General features: G+C 37.0%; 1 protein-coding gene across 9 annotated transcripts in view; it reads right to left on the bottom strand.

Annotated features, from left to right (window-relative positions):
* EML5 (EMAP like 5) overlaps positions 1–21165 on the bottom strand; it is a 264217-nt gene that overhangs the window by 96556 nt on the left and 146496 nt on the right. For 8 of the 9 annotated variants that reach the window (XR_005216273.1, XM_037832109.1, XM_037832110.1 and 5 more), the window contains one exon: positions 18810–18951. Coding sequence is in view for 8 of the 9 variants with exons in the window: in XM_037832109.1 (XP_037688037.1) it covers positions 18810–18951 (142 nt within the window). In the remaining variant the exon portion in view is untranslated. Of the gene's footprint in view, positions 1–14738; positions 16595–18809; positions 18952–21165 lie in introns of those variants that run through there. The other variant, XM_037832113.1, reaches the window with a different exon arrangement.

Here is a 21165-nt window from a genome sequence, read left to right as displayed (position 1 = left end):
TCAGAACTTCAGCGGGGGTGGCTGGAATTGCTGGAGGCTGGCTGGGTCTCTCCATCCAGCAGCTCAGGGAGTGGAATGGAATGGACTGCTTCAATGAAAGCAGCTTAGCCTCTTAAAGACCAGGCTCCGAAATGGCATAGCATCACTTCCACTTCATTCTATTGGTTGAAGCAAACCATACAGTCTGCCAAGGTTCAAGGAGAGGGGAAACGGACTTTACTGATCAGAGTTGCTGCATGTGCTACAGGGATGGAGGAATTGTTGGTGGTCAGTTTTAGATGCTAGTAAAGGGCACAGGAACAGAAATTTAGGATTCAGGAAACTTGAAGTGTACCTTTTATGAAAACTAATAGAGAATTTTGGTATATTAAGCTTCTATGGAATGTGCTTAATATACCAGTAGCAAAAGTAAAATCTTATTTGAGCAAACTTCCTTCAAAATCAAAGAGTTTTATAGTATAAAGGAACTTTGGGATCACCTTGTGAAATCTAGCCCTCTCTCTATACTCAAAGTGTAATCTGGAGAATTTCTGTTATCTGTCTACAATTATGTAGCTAACTTATTTAGTGTAGGCAATTTTATTATAATGGAATTTGACATATGAATTCTTATTGTCAGATGCTCTTTAGCAAAAAATATTGCATACATCAACACAAAACAAAATTAAGTCCACTTTTATTTTTTCATATTCTAATCAAGCAATAGACAATTATTTTGTACACAGCTATAATCCTAAGTCACATACTTTATTTTTTTAAATTCATTTTTATTGAGATATATTCACATACCATGCAGTTATACAAAGCGTATGTTCAATTGTTCACAGTACCATTACATAGTTGTGCGTTCATCACCAAAATTAATTTTTGAACATTTTCATTACTGCACACACACAAATAAGAAGAATAAAAATTAAAGTGAAAAAGAACAATTAAAGTAAAAAAGAATACTGGGTGCCTTTTTTTTTTTGTCCCCATTTTTCTACTAATCCATCCATACACTGGACAAAGGGGAGTGCGGTCCATGTGGCTTCCCCAATCACATTGTCACCCCTCATAGGCTACATTTTTATACAATTGTCTTCAAGATTCAAGGGTTCTGGGTTGTAGTTTGATAGTTTCAGGTATTTACTGGTAGCTATTCCAATTTATTAGAACGTAAAAAGGGTTGTCTATATTGTACGTAAGAGTGCCCACCAGAGTGACCTCTTGGCTCCTTTTGGAATCTCTCTGCCACTGAAGCTTATTTCATTTCCTTTGACATCCCCTTTTTGGTCAAGAAGATGTTCTCCATCCCATGATGCTGGATCTAGATTCCTCCCTGGGAGTCATATTCCACGTTGCCAGGGAGATTCACTCTCCTGGGTGTCAGATCCCATGTAGGGGGGAGGGCAGTGATTTCACCTGCCAAGTTAGCTTAGCTAGAGAGAGAGGGCCACATCTGAGCAACAAAGAGGTATTCGGGAGGAGGCTCTTAGGCACAATTATAGGCAGGCCTAGCCTCTCCTTTGCAGCAACAGTCTTGCCAAGAGCGAGTCCCATGGTAGACAGCACAGCCCATCAAACCACCAGTCCCCTATGTCTATAAGCACATCAGCAACCACTGAGGCTAATTCACATACTTCAAGACAATAAGCATTTTTCATGTTGTTTACATCATTGAAAGCTGCGTGTTTAGTTCACCAGTAGGTACTCAGCACCTAGAACAGTAAATACTTGCCAAAAGAATTATTGTAAAAGGAAATACTTTTATAGCAGCATTAAGTGTATTCTAGGAAATACACTGACTATAATTTACTGAATCATTCTATTATTGATTATTTAGGCTCTTTCTTACCCATCAGACCTCCCTCTATTTGGGAGTATGGTTTACTACTTCTATAAACATCTTTATGCAGATAGGTTTTAAAATTAGCCTGAGAGTAAATTTCAAAAAACAAAATTATTATATCAGAGTACAAACATTTTAATGACTTTGGTACTTATTAACAATATTCATCTCAGAGAAGTTTTATGCTTTATATTGTCACCAAATATATATAATTGTGAAGAATTTCACCAAGACCATTTAAAACTATTATTTTTATTTTGTGTACTAACAACAGATACAAAATTCTACTTTATGTAACTAGTGTTGCTGGGATCACTGGCAAGTTCAGAAATTTTTCCTGTTTAATTTCTTGACAAATTTCTTCTTCATTCCCTACCATTAAGTTACTTTGAAAAATACATATTTTTCCTCAAAAGTGCTAAGCAGTTATCTGACACCATGTCATTTGCTGGGTAAAAATTTTAAGATAGGACTGCTGTGGCTTCCTCTAGCTGGGACTTAAGAGGCTACCATCAGTAGCTTCTGTTAGCTGCACACCTGTACCTGTACATATTTAAAATTCAAATGTTATTTCTAGTTTTTCCTCACTTTAATTTTCCACTCATAGTTTGATCACCCATAAACACACACACACAAAAACAGCTTTAGAAAGACCATGTTGAACTATCTTAATTCTCTTTGGGAAGTACATGAAATACAGAGTGGTGAGCTCAGGTCTGCTGGGCTGGCTATGATTTGCGTACATTCTGCCAAAGGACTGTGTTCCTTATTAAGGCTAACAAATGGAAGTAGAATACAGTAAAGCAGTGTTTCATGTTGTTTCTAAAAGAACCCTGAAAACACCTAGTATAGTGAGTGAGTGAACTGTAATAACAAAACCTCTGAAGCCCGAAGCCCATCATGTTAGAGGGATGCCTTCAGATATCCCTGGAAGGGGTTTAGCTTGATTCTTCAACTAGACATCTTCCATTCAGGGGCTGTAAACTGTAGGTAGCACATTTGAGAAATGGCATGTTCCAAGTTTTATATATATATATATATATATATATATATATATATATATATATATTTAGAGAAAGTGTATATTTATAGAAAGATCATGCAGAAAAAACAGAGTTCTTATATGACCCTCTCAGACACACAGTTTTTCCTATTATTAACACTTTGCATTATTGTGGTACATTTGTTACAATTGATGAAAGAATATTATTATAATAGTACTATTAACTATAATTCATAGTTTATATTACAGTTCACTTTTTGTGTTGTACAGTCATGTTTTATTTTTAATTTTTACTTTGGTAACATATATACAACCTAAAATTTCCCCTTTTAACCACATTCAAATATATAATTCAATGGTGTTCATTACAGTCACAATGTTGTTACCATCACCACCATCTATTACCAAAACTATTCTATCACTTCAAAAATAAATACATTTCAATTAAGTATTAACTCTCCAATCCCCATCACAGCCACTGGCAACCTGTATTCTACTTTATGACTTTATGAATTTGCTTATTCTAATTATTTCGTATCAGTGAGATCATACAATATTTGTCCTTCTGTATCTGGCTTTTTTTCATTCAACATGTTCAAGATCATCCATGTTGTCACAGGTATGAAAATTTCATTCCTTTTTACAGCTGAACATTATTCTATCGTATGTATATACCACATTTTGTTTCTCTGTTCATCTCTTGGTGGACACTTGGGGTGCTTCTACCTTTTGGCAATTGTGATAGTACCTCTATGAATACTGATATGTAAATATCTGTTTGAGTTTCTGCTTTCAATTCTTTTGGGTACATGCCTAAAAGTGGGATTTCCAGATTATGTGGTAATTCTATGTTTAACTTTCTGAGGAATTCCCAAACTGCTTTCCAAAACTGCTGCAATATTTTACATTACTCAAATAATGAATGAGTGTTCCTAGTTCTCCACAACCTCTCCAACATGTGCTATGTTTTTTTTAATAGTAGCCAGTCTAGTAGGTGCGTATCTCACTGTGGTTTTGATTTGCATTTGTTTAATATGTAATGATGTTCAGCATCTTTTCATGTGCATTCTGGCTATTTGTATATCTTCTTTGGAGAGATGTCGATTCACATCTTTCACCCATTTTTTAATTGGGTTGTCTTTTTGTTGTTGAATTGTAGGATTTCCTTATATATTCAGGATATTAATCCTTTTTCAGATATGTGGTTTGAAATTTTCTCCCATTCTGTAGGTTGTCTTTTTACTTTCATAATGAAATCCTTTGATGCACAAAAGTTTTAAATTTTGATGAAGTTTCATTTATCTATTGTTTCTTTTCTCATGTGTGCCTTTGGTGAAAAGTCTAAGAAACCACTGCCTATCACAGGGTTCTGAAGATGCTTTCTTATGTTTTCTTCTAGTTTTACAGTTTTAGTTCTTATATTTAGGTCTTTTATCCATTTTAAGTTAAATTTTGATTAGGGTGGGACGTTTGATTAGGCCGTTTCCATGGAGATGTGGCCCACCCAACTGTGGGTGAGAGCTTTTGATAAGATCATTTCCATGGAGGTGTGACCCTACCCATCAGGGGATTAGTTCACTGGAATACTTTAAGAGAGTTCACAGAGAGAAGGAGCTCAGAGAAGCTGAGAGATGTATTTTGGAGAGAAGCTAAGATATGTAAGCCAGAGTTTGACCCTAGAGGAAGCTAACAGCTGACAGACCCAGATGCTTGGAGGCACTGGGAGATGCAGACAGAAAGATGTTTGGAGATACTAATCTAAGAGATGAAGCCCAGAGTTTGTCCTGGAGAAGCTAAAAGAGGACCCCCAGTGTGCCGGTTTGAATGTATTGTGTCCCCCAAATGTCATTATCTTTGTGGTCTTGTTGGACAGACGTTTTTGGTGCTGGTTAGATTTGCTTGGAATGTGCTCCACTCAGCTGTGCGGGTAATAATTTTGATGAGATGTTCCCATGGAGGTGTGGCCCTGCCCATTCGGGGTGGGCCTTGATCAGTGGAGCCATATAAATGAACTGACTGAGAGAGAGAAAACTCAGTGAGTGCAGCTGGGAGTGATGTTTTGAAGAGGAGCAAGCTTGCTAGAGAGGAACGTCCTGGGAGAAAGCCGTTTTGAGGCCGGAGCTTTGGAGCAGATGCTGGCTGCCTTCCTAGCTAGCAGAGGTTTTCCAGACACCACTGGCTGTCCTCCGGTGAAGGTACCCGATTGCTGGTGTGTTACCTTGGACGCTTTGTGTCCTTAAGACTGTAACTGCGTAGCAAAATAAACCCCCATTTTATAAAAGCCTATCCATCTCTGGTGTTTTGCATTCTGCAGCATTAGCAAACTAGGACACCCAGACACTTAGAAACACCCTGGGCAAACAAGCAAGAATGTACAGAAGCTGAGAGAGGCTAAGAGAGACAGAAGCCCATTGACATTTTGGAGAAAGCCATTTTGAAATGCAACCTAGAAGCAAAGGACCAGTAGACACTGGCCATGTGCCTCCTCAACTGACAGAGGTGTTTTGGACACCATCAGCCTTTCTTCAGCAAATGGCTCTGGGAAAATTGGATATCCATACTCATTGATCATGGTTGCAATTCTTTTAATGTACTCCTGGATTTGGTTTGCTAGTATTTTGCTGAGGTTTTTTGCATCTATATTCCTAAGAGATACTGGTCTGTAATTTTCTTTCTTCAGTACCTTTATCTGCATTTGGTGTCAGGGTGATGCCGGCCTCATGGAATGATTTAGGGAATGTTCATACCTCGCCATTTTTTGGAAGAGTTTGAGGAGGATTGATGTCAATTTTTCTTGCAATGTTTGGTAAATTTCATTAATGAAGCCATCTGGCCTGGGCTGTTCTTTTTTGGATGGGTTTTTATTTACTGATTCAGTCTCAGGTTATTGGTCTATTGAGACCATCTACTTCTTCCTGAGTTAGTACAGATAGTTTGTGTGTTTCTAGGAATTTGTCCATTTCATCTAAGTTCTCTAATTTGTTGGCATACACCTGTTTACAGTATTCTCTTAGAATCCTTCTTATTTCGGTGGAGCATGCAGTAATGTCCCCCTTTCATTTCTGATGTTAGTTATTTGCGCCCTCTCTCTCTTTTTCTTTGTCACTCTAGCTAAAGGTTTGTTGATTTTATTGATCTTTCCAAAGAACCAACTTTTCATTTCATTGATTCTGTTGTTTTTTTTAACTTTATCCAAAAACTAAAAACAAAAAACAATAAAAACAACATTTCAAACAAAACCAAAACAAGCAAATAAGAAAAGACAAATTACTTAAAATAACTACATTGCTTCCAGCATGTTCCTACCCTACCCCACGAAAATAAACAAATTATAACCAAAGCAATAAGAAATACAAAAAACCTAAAAAAACTACATTTCTGAAAACTTGTTCCTACCATACACTCCAGAAATTAACAAGCCATAGTCATTCCCAAGTATTCCCAGAACATTAAGTTTACACTCCATAACTTATCTGTTCTTATTAGATTATTGTTTCCCTTCACTATTTGCTATCACTAGGTCCCCTACATTCTAAAATCTCAACCATTTATTTTACATTTTTCATAGTGTTCACATTAGTGGTAACATACAATATTTCTCTTTTTGTGCCTCACTTATTTCACTCAGCATTATGTTTTCAAGGTTCATCCATGTTGTTATATGTTTCACAATATTGTTCCTTCTTATTGCCTCATAGTACTCAATCTTGTATATATATACCACATTTTGTTTATCCATTCATCTGTTGAAGGACATTTGGGTTGTTTCTATCTCTTGGCAACTGTGAATACTGCTGCTGTGAACACTGGGGTGGAGTTATCTGTTTGTGTCACTGCTTTCAGATCTTCCGGGTATACACAGAGAAGTGCAATTGCTGGATCAAAGGGTAACTCTATATCTAGTTTTCTAAGGAACTGCCAGACTGTCTTCCAGAGTGGCTGTACCATTATACAGTCCCACCAACAATGAATATGAATTCCAATTTCTCCACATCCCCTCCAGCATTTGTAGTTTCCTGTTTGTTTAATGGAACCAATCTAATTGGTGTGAGATGATAACTCATTCTAGTCTTAATTTGCATCTCCCTAATAGCTAGTGAAGATGAACATGTTTTCATGTGTTTCTTGTCCATTTGTATTTCCTCTTCAGAGAATTGTCTTTTCATATCTTTTGCCCATTTTATAATTGGGCTGCCTGTACTATTGTTGTTGAATTATAGGATTTCTTTATATACTCAAGACATCAGTCTTTTGTCAGATACATGGTTTCCAAATATTTTTCCCCATTGAATTGGCTGCCTCTCCACCTTTTGACAAATTCCCTTGAGGTACAGAAGCTTTTAAATTTGAGGAGTTGCCATTTATCTATTTTTTCTTTTGTTGCTTGTGCTTTGGGTGTAAGGTCTAGGAACTGACCTCCTAATAAGAGGTCTTGAAGATGTTTCCCTACATTATCTTCTAGGAGTTTTATGATATTGTCTCTTATATTGAGATCTTTAATCCATTTTTAGTTAATTTTTGTGTAGAGTGCAAGGTAGGGTCCTCTTTCATTCTTTTGGATATGGATATCCAGCTTTCCCAGCCCCATTTGTTGAATTATGTCCCAGTTCAGTGGTTTTGGGGACCTTATCAAAGATCAGTTGACCACAGATCTGGGGGTCTAGCTCTGAATTCTCAATTTGATTCCATTGATCAATATGTCTATCTTTGTGCCAGTACCATGCTGCTTTGACTACTGTGGCTTTATAATAAGCTTCAAAGTCAGGGAGTGTAAGTCCTTCCACTTCATTTTTCTTTTTTAGAATGTTTTTAGCAATTTGAGGCATCTTCCCCTTCCAGATAAATTTGAGAACTAGCTTTTGCAAGTCTGCAAAGTAGGTTGCTGGAATTTTGATAGTAATTGCATTGAATCTGTAGATAAGTTTGGGTAGAATTGACATCTTAATGACATTTAGCCTCTCTTTTCATGAATAAGGAATATTTTCCATCTTTTTAGGTTATCACTCTTTTAGCAAAGTTATGTAGTTTTCTATGTATAGGTCTTTCACATCCTTGGATAAGTTTATTCCTAGGCACTTGATTTTTCAGTTGCTATTGAGAATGGTATCTTTTTCTTGAGTGACTCTTCAGTTAGGTCACTTCTAGTGTATAGGAACATTACTGACTTATGTGCATTAATCTTGTATCCCGCTACTTTGCTAAATTTGTTTATTAGCACAAGTAGTTGTGCCATCAATTTTTCAGGGTTTTCCAAATATAAGATCATAACATCTGCAAATAATGACAGTTTTACTTCTTCCTTTCCAATCTGCATGCCTTTTATTTGTCTGGCCAGATTGCTCTGGCTAGCACTTCTAGTACAATGTTGAATTAACAGTGGTGACAGTGGGCATCCTTGCCTTATTCCTGATCTTAGAGGGAAGGCTTTCAGTCTCTTGCCATTGAGTGCTATGCAGGCTGTGGGTTTTTCATATGTGCCCTTTATCATATTGAGGAAGTTTCCTTCAATTCCTATCGTTTGAAGCGTTTTTATCAAAAAAGGACACTGGATTTTGTCGAATGGTTTTTCAGCATCTATTGAGATAAGCATTTGATTTTTCCCTTTCGATTTGTTAATGTGTTGTAATACATTGATTGATTTTCTTATGTTGAAACATTCTTGCCTGCCTGGAATGAACCCCACTTGGTCATGGTGTATGATTTTTTAATGTGCCTTTGGATTTGATTTGCAAGTATTTTGTTGATAATTTTTGCATCTATATTCATTAGGGAGATTGGCCTGTAGTTTTCCTTTCTTGTAGCATCTTTACCTGGTTTTAGTATTAGAGTGATGTTAGCGTCATAAAATGAGTTAGGTAGTTTTCCATTCTCTTCAATGTTTTGGAAGAGTTTAAGTAAGATTGGTGTCGGTCTTTTTGGAAAGTTTGGTAGCATTTCCCTGTGAAGCCATCTGGCCCTGGGCATTTATTTGTGGGAAGCTTTCTGATGACTGGATTTCTCTGCTTGTGATTGGCTGTTTGAGATCTTCTATTTCTTCTATGGTCAGTCTAGGTTGTTCATACGTTTCCAGGAAATTATCCATTTCCTCTACATTATCTAGTTGGTTGGTATAGAGTTGTTCATAGCATCCTCTCATAATTTTTTAAATTTCTTTGGGATCCACAGTAATGTCGCCTCTCTCATTTATTATTTTGTTTATTTGGGTCTTCTCTCTTTTTGATTTTGTCAGTCTAGCTAGGGCTTGTCAATCTTGTTGATCTTTTCAAAGAAGCAACTTTTGGCTTTATTTATTCTCTCTATTGTGTTTTCTGTTCTCTGTGTCATTTATTTCTGCTTCAGTCCTTGTTATTTTTTTTTCTTCTAATTGGTTTAGGATTAGTTTGCTGTTCATTTTCTAGCTTCTTCAGTTGGTCCATTAGTTCTTTTTTTTTTTATTTTTTATTTTTATTTATTTATTTATTTTTCCATTAGTTCTTTGATTTTAGCTTTCTTCCTTTTTAATGTATGCATTTAGAACTATAAATTTCCCCCTCAATGCCATCTTTACTGCATCCCATAACTTTTAATATGTTGTGTTCTCATTTTCATTCGTCTCTGTATACTCAGCAATTTCTCCTGCTATTTCTTCCTTAACCCACTGATTGTTTAGGAGTGTGTTGTTTAACCTCTAGATACTTGTAAATTTTCTAAGTCTCTGATGGTTTTTGACTTCTAATTGTATTCCATTGTGATCAGAGAATGTGCTTTGAATAATTTCAGTCTTTTTAAATTTACTGAGACTTGTTTTATGGCCTAGCATATGATCTATTCTGGAGAAAGTTCTGTGAGCACTAGAGAAGAATGTGTATCCTGGTGATTTCAGATGTAATGTTCTATATATGTCTGTTAATTCAAATTCATTTATCAGATTGTTTAGGTTTTCAATGTCCTTATTGGTCCTCTGTCTGGTTGATCTATCTAAAGAAGAGAGTGAGGTATTGAAGCCTCCCACAAAGGAAACATTTATTGCTTCCTTTAGTTTTGCCAATGTTTATCTCATGTATTTGGGGGCACTTTGATTGGGTGCATAGACATTTATGGTAGTCATTTCTTCTTGTTGAATTGTCCCTTTTATTATTATACAGTGATCTTTGTCTCTTATAACATCCTTGCATTTAAAGTCTATTTTATCTGAGATTAATGTTGCTACTCCTTCTTTCTTTGGCTGTAACTTGCATGGAATATTTTTTTTTGATCCTTTCACTTTCAATTTCTTTGTGTCTCTGGGTCTAAGATGAGTCTTTTGTAAGCAGCATATCGATGGTTCATATTTTTTAATCCATTCTGCCAATCTATATCTTTTAATTGGGGAGTTTAATCCATTCACGTTCAATGTTATTACTGTGAGGGCATTTCTTGAATCAGCCATCCTATCCTTTGGTTTTTGTTTGTCAGATACATTTTTTCCCACTATTTCCTTTAATGTACCCTTACCAAATCTCTTTAGTTCTGAATCCTTCTCCATACCCCTCTCTCCTTTCTTTGTTTCTCTGCTGGTTGGTATCCCTTTAGTATCTCAAGTAGGGTAGGTCTCTTGTTAGCAAATTCTCTCGGCATTTGTTTGTTTGTGAAAAATTTAAGTTCTCCCTCAAATTCGAAGGAGAGCTTTGCTGGATAAAGAATTCTTCATTGGCAATTTTTCTCTTTCAGAATTTTAAATATGTCATACCACTGCCTTCTCACCTCCATGGTGGCCGCTGAGCAGTCACTGCTTAGTCTTATGCTGTTTCCACTATATGTGGTGAATTGTGTCTCTTCCTGCTTTCAGAACTTGCTCCTTCTCTTCAGCATTTGACAGTCTGATCAGAATATGTCTAGGAGTAGGTTTATTGGATTTACTTGGTTTGGAGTTTGTTGGGCATCTATGATTTGTGTATTTACGTTGTTTAGAAGGGTTGGGAAGTTTTCCCCAACAATTTCTTTGAGTACTCTTCCTAGATTTTTACCCTTCTCTTCCCCTTCTGGAACACCAATGATTTTTATATTCGCGTGCTTTATGTTGTCCATCATATCCCTGAGATCTATTTCGAATTTTTTGATTTTTTTCTCTATTCTTTCTTTTGTACTTTCACCTTCAAGCCTGCACTCTTCCAGTTTGCTTATTCTTTACTCAGCTTCCTCTCATCTAGTACTGTGTGTATCCAGAATCTTTTTAATTTGATCATGAGTTTCTTTTATTTCCGTAAGATCCTATTTTCTAATTTACTCTTGCAAATTGTTCTTTATGCTCTTCTAAGGTCTTCTTCATGTCCTTTATATCCTGTGCCATGATATTGTTATTTGTGATTACTTCTTTGATTAATTGCTCCAAGTACTGTATCTCCTCTGAGTTTTTGATTTGGGTGTTTGGTTTTGGGTTATCCGTATTTTCTAGTTTCTTCATATGCTTTAAAATTTTCTGTTGTTTTGGCCTCCTGGCATTTGCTTATCTTGACAGGGTTATTTTAGAATATGCAGGCTTATTTGAACAATTATCTCTAATTTGCCAGAGCTACAGCTTGATGGAGTGCATCTCCCTGACTTACCGGTAAATGGCACCCTTGTACCACCTTTTACCATCAAGCCAGTTCTCCCCAATTTCATATATGCGGTGAGTGGGGTCCAAATCTTGTGGGAGTCCAATCAGTGCACCAAATTTTTGTGTGTAGTTGGTGCAGCCAACCCTGAAGGTGGAGGGTGTGCCCTGTGCAGTTAGGGAGAGAAGGCAGTTTTAAGACTCAAATCTCCCCACCATTCCTGGAGACTTAAAGCTGTTTCATGACTCCAACCCTTAGGCTCAGACTCCCCACAGTCTCTTTCTGCCATGGGCCCATAATTCTCTGGGATTGTGTAGGGCCCTTGGGACTTCTGTGCAGGACCCTGCCTCCAAGCTGTTCCCTCCGTGGGCCTCCGTGAAGGAAGACTGTGCAATGTCAAAGGCATGCAGAATCCCCAAGGGAAGCTCTCAGCCGCGGCACTGCGCAGGTGTGTTCCCAGCCCTCTGAAAAGATGGCTGTATGGGGCATGGTAATTTCCCACTTTGGAAGACCTCTGCTTTCCTACCTCTGAGACAATTAGTTGCACGTGTGCGAAAGGCTACCATATACACCAGATACTGAGTCAGGTGCCCAGGGCATGGAAGGCACTTCCTACCACGCTTGACTGCAGCACTCACTGCTGGATCTGCAGCTGCTTTTGGGGCTTTTAAACTACTCTGTCTCAAATGCTGACCCCCAGTTTCTCCCAACCGCGGTGTGGCTACTGTTTCCCCAGCAGCCTCACTCGTTTCCAATCAAAGACTCTCTGTTTCACCAAGTGCACAGTCCCTGTGGATTCAGTGGACCTTGTCCAGCTGGTACTACGCTGGAACTGGTATTCTGGAGCACCTTCTGTCTTTTATCTAGTGTTTTTCATGGAGAAGTATTTTTCTCTGTGTCTCCTAATCCACCGTCTTGGATCCTCAATTCTGTTGTTTTTTTAATTCTTTATTTCATTTATCTCTGATCTAACTGTTATTTCCTTCCTTCTGCTTCCTTTACATTTAGTTTGTTCTTCTAGTTGTTAGGTTAGGTTTTAGATCTTTCTTCTTTTTCAATCTAAGTATTTAAAGCTATAAATTTCCCTCTCAGCAATGCCTCTGCTGTATCCTGTAAGTTTTGGTATATTATGTTTTCATTTTCATTCACATCAACATATTTTCTAAGTTCCCTTGAGATTTCTTCTGTGACCCACTGGTTGTTTAAGAGTATACTATTTAATTTCCACATATTTGTGAATTTTCCAGTTCTCTCTCTGTTATTGATTTCTAGCTTCATTCCAATGTGGCCAGAGAATATACATAGTCTGATTTCAATATTTTTGAATTTATTGACTCTTGTTTTCTGACCTAAGATGGTCTATCCTGGAGAATGATCCTTGTATACTATAGAAAAATGTGTATTCTGTTGCTGTTGGGTGAAGTGTTCTATACACATCTGATAGGTCTATTTGGTTCAAAGTGCTGTTCAAGTCTTCTATTTCCTTATTGTTCTTGTTTTCTTATGTTCTATCCATTGTCAAAAGTGGTATACTGAAGTTTCCTACTATTAATGTTGAACTATTTCTCCCTTCAAATTGGTCAATATTTGGTTTGTATATTTTAGGGCTCTGCAACCAGGTGCACATATATTTAAAAGTGTTATGTCTTCTTATTGAATTGACCCCTTTATCACATATAGTGACCTTCTTTGCCCCTTGTAATAGTTTTTGACTTAAAAGACTATTTTACCTGATATTAGCAGAACTATTGTTAGGTTACTATTTGCATGGCATGTATTTTTTCCAATCCTTCTGTTTCAGTCTACTTGTGTATTTGACTTTAAGGTAAGTCTCTTGTAAACAGCATGTAGTAGGGTCATGCTTTTTTATCCACTCAAATCTTTGCCTTTTGTCTGGAGAAAAAGTTTAATCCATTTATAGTTAAAGCAACTATTGATAATGCATGACTTTCTTCTGCCATTTTGCTGTTTCATCTTTGTAAGTCTTATATCATTTTGTCCCTCAATTCTTCTGTAATGCCTATTTGCATATTTATTTGATTTCTGTATACTGTATCATTTTGAGACCCTTCTCATTTCTTTTCATACATATATATTCATTTATTTTCTCTGGGGTTCCTATGGGGCTAAAATTTAACATCATAAATCTATAACAATCACATTTGATTTGATACCAATTTAACTCCAATAGTATGCACATACACTGTTCCTATATCCCTCTGACCTCCCATATTTTTTTGCACTTGTTACAAATTGTACCTTTATACACTATATGTCCAAAACTCTAGTTATCATTTCTATTTATGTATTTGCATTTCAGAACCTGTAATTAGTCAATAGTGATGCTATATGCAAAAATATACAATCCAACAGTACTGGCATTTATAATTACCCATATGCTTACCTTTATCAGAGGTCTTTATTTCTTTATGCCATTTTGATCCACTGTCTGGTGTCCTTTCCTTTCAGTCTGAAAAAAACCTTTAGCATTGCCGACAGACTGGTTTAGTTATGATTAACTCCCTCTGTTTGTGGTTATCTGGGAATGTCTTAATCTCACTTTTGAAAGACAGTCTGGCCTGGTACAATATTCTTGTTTGGCAATATTTTTCTTCAGCACTTTAAACCTTTCATCCCACTGTCTTTTTGCCTTATGGTTTCTGATAAGGAAATGGGCCTTAATTCTCCTGGCACACCCTTGTACATAACATGCTGCATTTCTCTTCCAGCTTCCAGAACTCTCTCCTCGTCCTTACAAATTGATATTTGACTATTACATGTCTGGGTATGGTCTCTTTGAGTTTATTCTGTTTGAGGTTTGGGGGCTCCTTGAATGTCTTTCACTAAATTGGGGAAGTTTTCTGCCCTTATTTATTTGAATATTTCTTCTGCCCCTTTCTCTCTTTCTTCTCCTTCTAGGACTTTCATGATGCATATATTGGTATAATTGATGATGTCTTAGACTCTTTTCACTTTTCGAAGTTCTCTTTTGTTTCTGCTCCTCAGCCTGAATCATCTCAATTGTCTTGTCTTCATGTTTACCAATTATTTCCTTTGTCAGCTCCAATCTGCTGTGGACACTCTCTAGGGAATTTTTCATTTCAGTTACTGTAGTCTTTAGCTCCAGCATTTCTGTTTGGTTCTATTTTTAAATTACTACCTCTTTACTGAGATTCTCATATTGTTCATTCATTATTTTCCTAATATCTGTTTTTCTGTGTTTTCCTATATGTCCTTGAGCATACTGAAGATTATTTTATATTTTATTTTATATCCAAAGTTTGGTCTTCTTCATTGATGGTTTATGGATTTTCATCTTCTTCTTTTGGTTGGACCATCATTTCCTGTTTCTTTGTCTTGTAATCTTTTGTTACACAGTGTAATTTTTAATATTTTAAAGTGATAGCTTTTAATATTTTAAAGCAGTAACTCTAAAATTTAGTCCCTGAGTTGTATGTTACTTAAGTTTGTATCCAGCTAGTAATATGACAAAGATTTCCTTGAGTTCCATGAACTAACAAAAACAAACAAACAAATGTAATACACACCTTTCATATTCTTTCCAAATTGGCTCTGTGTTGGCTTGTGCTCTCTTTCAGAGTTTAGCTCTCCTATCTAAGAAGATAAGCTCAAGGTGATTGCAAAATGCAGAGTCCTCTTTGTCTTTTCTGAGCCTGCATCTTGTCTTGGGCTTGTGCTTGCTCATGGCCTTAGGAATTTCTCCCATCATCCCATTTACAGAATTCAAAATGCCCCTCTCTACTCCCTGTGAAATACTTTCTCCTCCTCTAAGGCGCTCTATTATATAATTTAACGAAGGTAATCTCTTGCCCCAGACCACTTTGACTTAATTGTTTCTCACACTGCATTAGCTGTCTGTAAACTACTTCTGCCTGCAGCATAGGGTCTCAGAGGACAAGCCCAAGATGAAATTCCTGCCTCGGTTTTTCATGCTGCTGTCTGATAAACTGGCACAGACATACAGGGACCCCAGTATGTGCCGAGGGGTACTCTGCTCACTCCAGAACAGGGCCTGGAACCCAAAATTGGAGTGCAGGCTGGCTCCACACTGTGAGGGGCCAGCAAGGGTGCCAGGAGCCTCTCCCACTGTTGTGCAAGCTGTTTTCTTTCAACACTCTTTCAGCACTTGCCCAGTTACTGCAACCCTCTAACTGTTTTTCTGATTTTTGAGGAAGATGCCTCTGCTAGTTTTTGCTAGTTATTCAAAGATTCTGATGGGTAACAGCACCCTGGAGTGTCTTATGCTGCCATCGTGGTTGACCAGAAGCTGACTGTTCTTAAGCCAAGGTATCAGTAGTGTTGAAGAGTGGTTAGAGAATGTATTAGCCAATTCTTTGATATGGCTTTGACTGCAAAGGGGAATTTTTTGTTCATGACACAAAAAGCCAAGAAAAGTTGGGGTGGGGCTGGGCTTGGGGACAGCTAGCTTGAGCAACTCAGGAAACCCTACTGTCTTCTCCCTCTCCAATTTCCACTTCTCACTGGATGTTAGCATCATTCACTATCACTACCTTTGTTTATGCCCTTCATAGCACTTAACACTCTCACACGTTGCCTTGTTCATTAACTTGTTTATTGCCTGCCTCCCAACTTCCCCATCTCCACCCATCATGTAAACTCTAGGGAGAGAGAGCCCTTCTGTCTTGTTCAAGTCTACTTCCCAGCATCCAGCATAGTGCCTGTCTCTAAGCAGAAGTTTTGTAAATATTTGGTGAATGAATGAATGAGTGGCTTCTTCAAACAACCGGCAAAGAGTGTCCCACTTTGGCCACTTCTTAGTCCAATCTTGGTGGCCCCGGGTTTTAGGTTTATGATTGGTTCATCTTGATTCATATTCCTGTGCCTGGGTGATGAAGAATAGGTCTAACAAGTAGTATCTTAACTACTGCTGAATGTAAGATATTTTTAGTCCTCAGTTCTCCTTGGAAACATGTAGGTATTGTCTCCTCCAGCCTCCTGCCCTCTGAATTATAATGATTTGGACATACTTTAATTAGACATATTCATTCTCTGAGCTATATATTTAATCTTGAGTTCAATGACAATATCCCCTAAACCAAAATTCAAAATACACCACCATCTTGGTTGACCAAAAGCCTTGGATTTGAATTTGTACTGATTACATGATCTAGGAAATCTGAGGAATTAATTTTTAATGGTCCTAAATGGTAGCACTCCAGGCACCTGGCAGAAGGAAACACAAGAACATATCTTTGATCCAAACCTCACAGAATTCTCCCAGGTAAAAAAATCTCAAGCTAACATTAGCTCACAATCCAAATTTTAAAGAGTGTAAGGAATAGTACCACAAGGAGGGAGTCAACAGGAAACAAACAAAAACAGCAGAAAGAAAAACAGCATAATCAGATCTCCAAGATAATTATAGAGTTTATATTCTTTATCTGATAAGTGTAGTTAAAAAGATTAAAAACAAAAAAGAGGAAATCTAAAACACAAGCAAGGAATGAGATATTATCAAATTTGAAAAGAACAAATAGAACATCTAAAAATTAGAAATATAATTATTGAAATTAAGTATCTAATGGGTAGTTTAAACAGCAGATGTGAAAGAAAGAATTGAAAACTAAAAGAAAATTCTAAAGAAATTATCCAGAACACTGCAGAGAGACAGAAAACATGAAAGGAACCAAAACATGGAATAACAGTTTAGAAAAAAAAGGAAAAGCCCATTAAAAATTAAGAATTGATTACCATTAAAAACTAAAACCAGAGGATCCAAGTTTTTAATACAAACTTTTAAATATATTATTATGTAGAAAAGGCCTGGTAAATATTCATAAAATATTTACTTTATAGATAGTAAGAAAATAAACATTAACCCTTGTTGCACTTTTATACTTGTGCTTATTCTGTAGATGGTTAGCATAAAATTAACTCAACTGTTTTCTAGAAACTCTCCTATGACAGTCTATTTGATAATCATTTATTTTTATAAAATGTTGATTCTTGGTACTGTAATATTCTTTACTCACTTGTTGAAAAAAATACTATTTTCTTACATGCATTTAATTACACTGAAAGAGATAACTGTGATTTATAATATTTATCCAATTATAACTCCAGTAATCTTGTTGTCATTAACTCAACCAGCCAAAATCCATACATATTGCTCTGTTAGGAAAATCTACCTGTTTACCTTTTACATCAATAACAGAAGAAATAAAAATAAAGTTAGTTATAACAGAATATTTAAAAACAAAAATACAGAATTGTGCTGCTAATTCTAAAGAATGTCAGTGATAAAACACTCTTTCACCCTAGGGTGGACCTCTCCTATCTTCCTGTGCTCAGTATGCCCGATTCAGTCAAAGGAAGCTGAAGGAATTTCCAACAAATCTTTATTAAAGGAACTCTAAGTCTGCATTTTGGAAAGAAAATGATAGAAGAAAAAAAAATCTGAGATGCAAGAAGGAAAGATGAATATAGAAATGTGCAAGTGCAGAAAAAACAAATAAACACTGATTGCATTAAATAATAATGTCAATTGGGGGTGGTAAAAAAATGAAAGAATGAAAATGCTGTTTATCAATAACTAAAAAAAAGGCAGGACAGTGATTGGGGTTCAAGTAGTCTAGATATTATGATTAACTTCATAAAGATAAGTATACATATTAAATATTTACCAGTAATCCTAAAAGAAGAGCACAGACTTGATAACTTTTAAGCCAATAGAAGGAATAAGAAAAGAAATGAAATGAGTTACAAATTCATGCTATAAAACTGCAATTTGGCTCGTATTGTGACTAGACATTCATTTCTATCATCTGTTGCCTCTATCATGTTCCTTATAGTCACTATTCCAGTCTTTTCAACCAGATTTAATTCTCTAATATTACCATTGTATAAGACAACATTCCTTACCACCTAGTAAGAAATCTGAAGCTGTCTGTACAGTCCATTGGCCCTAGGTTAATAGTAACAGTTTTGCTCCAAAAATTGAACTCCTGACTGCTCTACAATGACAGCCTCATTTGTCTCCTGCAAATGTGTTCAGTTCTTTTTCACCCTAAAAAAAATCCTTCCTTCATTTCTACTATCCCTTTTAAAGTTAATTCCTTCTTTCTTAGTTTCCAGTTCTGAATTACCTATTATCCATGATCACAAAGGGCAGAACATTTAGCTTTTATTTACTTTCTGTATTCCTTTATTCTTTCTTCCAACATGCCATTGACAACTGGCTCAGTTTTAGGCATGATGATAGGAGACCCAATAAAGACTGGGGAAAATTAATTTTTTTTATATAACATAATGAGCAAGTGGACATAAATATCTCAAAATATTCCAAGTCCTGTTTTTGAGTGCCTACTTCCGCTTTCTTACAGTTGTGAGGGGTGGAAAATTGTAACCACTCATCTTTTAAAGTCTGAGAGTCTCTTACCCTTTTTTAGTTTCCGGACAGCCAACATACAATGACTAGGAGAGAGATCCCATATTCTTAAGGTTTTATCATCACTTACAGTAGCACAAATGGGCAGATAAGGATGTGTAGCCAAACCCCATACCTCTCCTTCCATATGTCCCTATAAAGAAAATAGTTAAGATTAATTTAACCTAAAAGTATGTGTAAATATATTATAAAAACCTCACATGGAATAATTCTAAAGGCAACATTCAATAACATATGATAATGGATAGGAACAACTCTCTGGTTAAGTCTAATAAAACATTTCAATTTATCTTTAGAATACTTCAAAAAATGTCTTTGTAATTACTATCTCCACAATTAGAATATAATCAAGTTACTATTAAAATTAGCTTATAATCCTATAATGTTCTTTGGATAGAAAGAATACTAATTGGCTTCCATGGAATTTTAATAATTCCCTGCCACAGGAGGAACTTCCGGCATGACAGTGAGGAACTCCACCTGCTCACCAGCAAAACTGGTAAAAATTATTTTTTAAAAAAAATCATTATTTATTCTCTGGAAATGGTCCCAAGGATACAGAGAAAATGAAGAAACCTTTACTCAGAAAAATTCAGTACGAACAGCAAGTGTCTGATGCATTTGAACCAAGACCAATTCCCTCCCTTCCACCCTCCCAATTCAGAGACAGAAACCTATAAGAAAAGGGTTAAGTTTAGCTTTTACATAAAGGTAACGTGGAATAGGGGAAATTTAGAAGCTAAACACAACTAGCACAAACTGACTCTGCAGTTAAAAGAAAAAAAAGAGCCTCTGACGTAAGCCTAGAGTTAATGCCAGTAACAGCCAAGGTCACTAAAATGTGAAAAAATATGAGGTGTAATGAAAGGTAGGTTACTCAGCTCTCTCAAATAAACTGTAACTTCTGGAGTACCCAGCCAATGGGGAAACAGGGGAGGGACTTTCATGTTAAGCTTAGGAAATACATTGTGCTGCTTTCCTTTGTTCGGGGTGCCCACCGTTCCATTTTCTTTTGGTTATGCACCCCCTCTTGCAAGAACACAAATAAATTTCTTCTCTCCTCCACAATCAGGTGAGCCTTTATTTTCTTCCAGGTACAACTCTGTTTCTAACAACTTGGGGGCTCATCTGGGACCTGAAGCATCAAGGGAGACCCCTGGGATATAAGAATGGAAGGCACGCCCCGCCATTTGAGCAGTCTTAGACTCTGTCATTGGGGCCCGCCTCTGACTGCTGGTAAGACCCACGATCAGATGCTTAGGTCTGCCAATTGTGGATAAGAAAAAGGGAAGGAAAAAATGTGCCTTGCAGCGACCAGGTAACTATGCATAGACTGAGGTAAGGAAAAAAAAAAGGACTATTAAGTATTGCTTGGTGTTCAGGACATTCTGATAAGTCTGAGGCTGATCCTAAGGTAAAGACGCCCAGACAAGACTCAGAATGGGGACATTCTGATGAGTCGGAGGCTGATCCTGAGGAAAAGATGTCCAAACAAGACTCAGAATGGGGAATAGAGACAGTCAGCTGGCCGGGGAAAAAGGGAAGGGAGTACCTGTAGGATCCCCCAGGGACATTCCCCCCAATAATCTGTTATGGAGGATGTTAAAACATTGGACCAACAGTGATTGGACCAAGGGAAAGGACAAAAAGAAAATGATTAAATATTGCTGTTACAGTAGAACCAAAAAAAAAAAAAAGGCATTTTGCTGCCCAATGTATTCTGGCCAAATTATGGGGCAGATATGGATTGGCTCTGTGCTGACCTTGTACTTTATGTCAATGAAAAGAAACCTTTTCCTAAGGAGGAATCTGACTATGCCATGTGCTGGCTGCAGGGAAAAGAGATCAGTTTTTATACCATGAAAGTTAAAACCCAAGACCCAGAGACTAAATCTTCAGAAACTAAAGCCTTTATTAAACCTCTCTCCTCCCTTTGTTCCCCCTCCCCTCCTGGGGCAGGAACTGCTAAACCCTGAGAGCCCAATAGAACCCACCCAAGCCCCTGGGGAGCCAGAAGGCCAATCAGTGCCAACCGCTCCACTGGAGACAACCCACCAACTGTTAAGGAAGGAATTGGCACAGCGTAAAAAAAATTTTTTTTCCATTTCCAAAAACTCTTGAGAAGAGAAGGGTAAGGGAACAGAACCCCACTAAGCCCTTATACCCTTTAAGAGGAAGTACTCAGGAATAAACCCTGATAACCCTGTGGCCCAGGAAATGTTAAAGATCAGCTATGTGAAGGGGTCTTGGCCTGATATTCAGAAAAAGATCCAGAAAAACAAATGGCTAAATAAGCCATTGAAGGAGTTATTAAGAGTCTCAGAAAGTGTTTGTAAGAAGGAAGGAG

Source organism: Choloepus didactylus, chromosome 4 (genome assembly GCF_015220235.1).
Source record: "Choloepus didactylus isolate mChoDid1 chromosome 4, mChoDid1.pri, whole genome shotgun sequence".
Classification (NCBI taxonomy): domain Eukaryota; kingdom Metazoa; phylum Chordata; class Mammalia; order Pilosa; family Megalonychidae; genus Choloepus; species Choloepus didactylus.
This window is presented reverse-complemented; position numbering and strand designations above follow the sequence as displayed.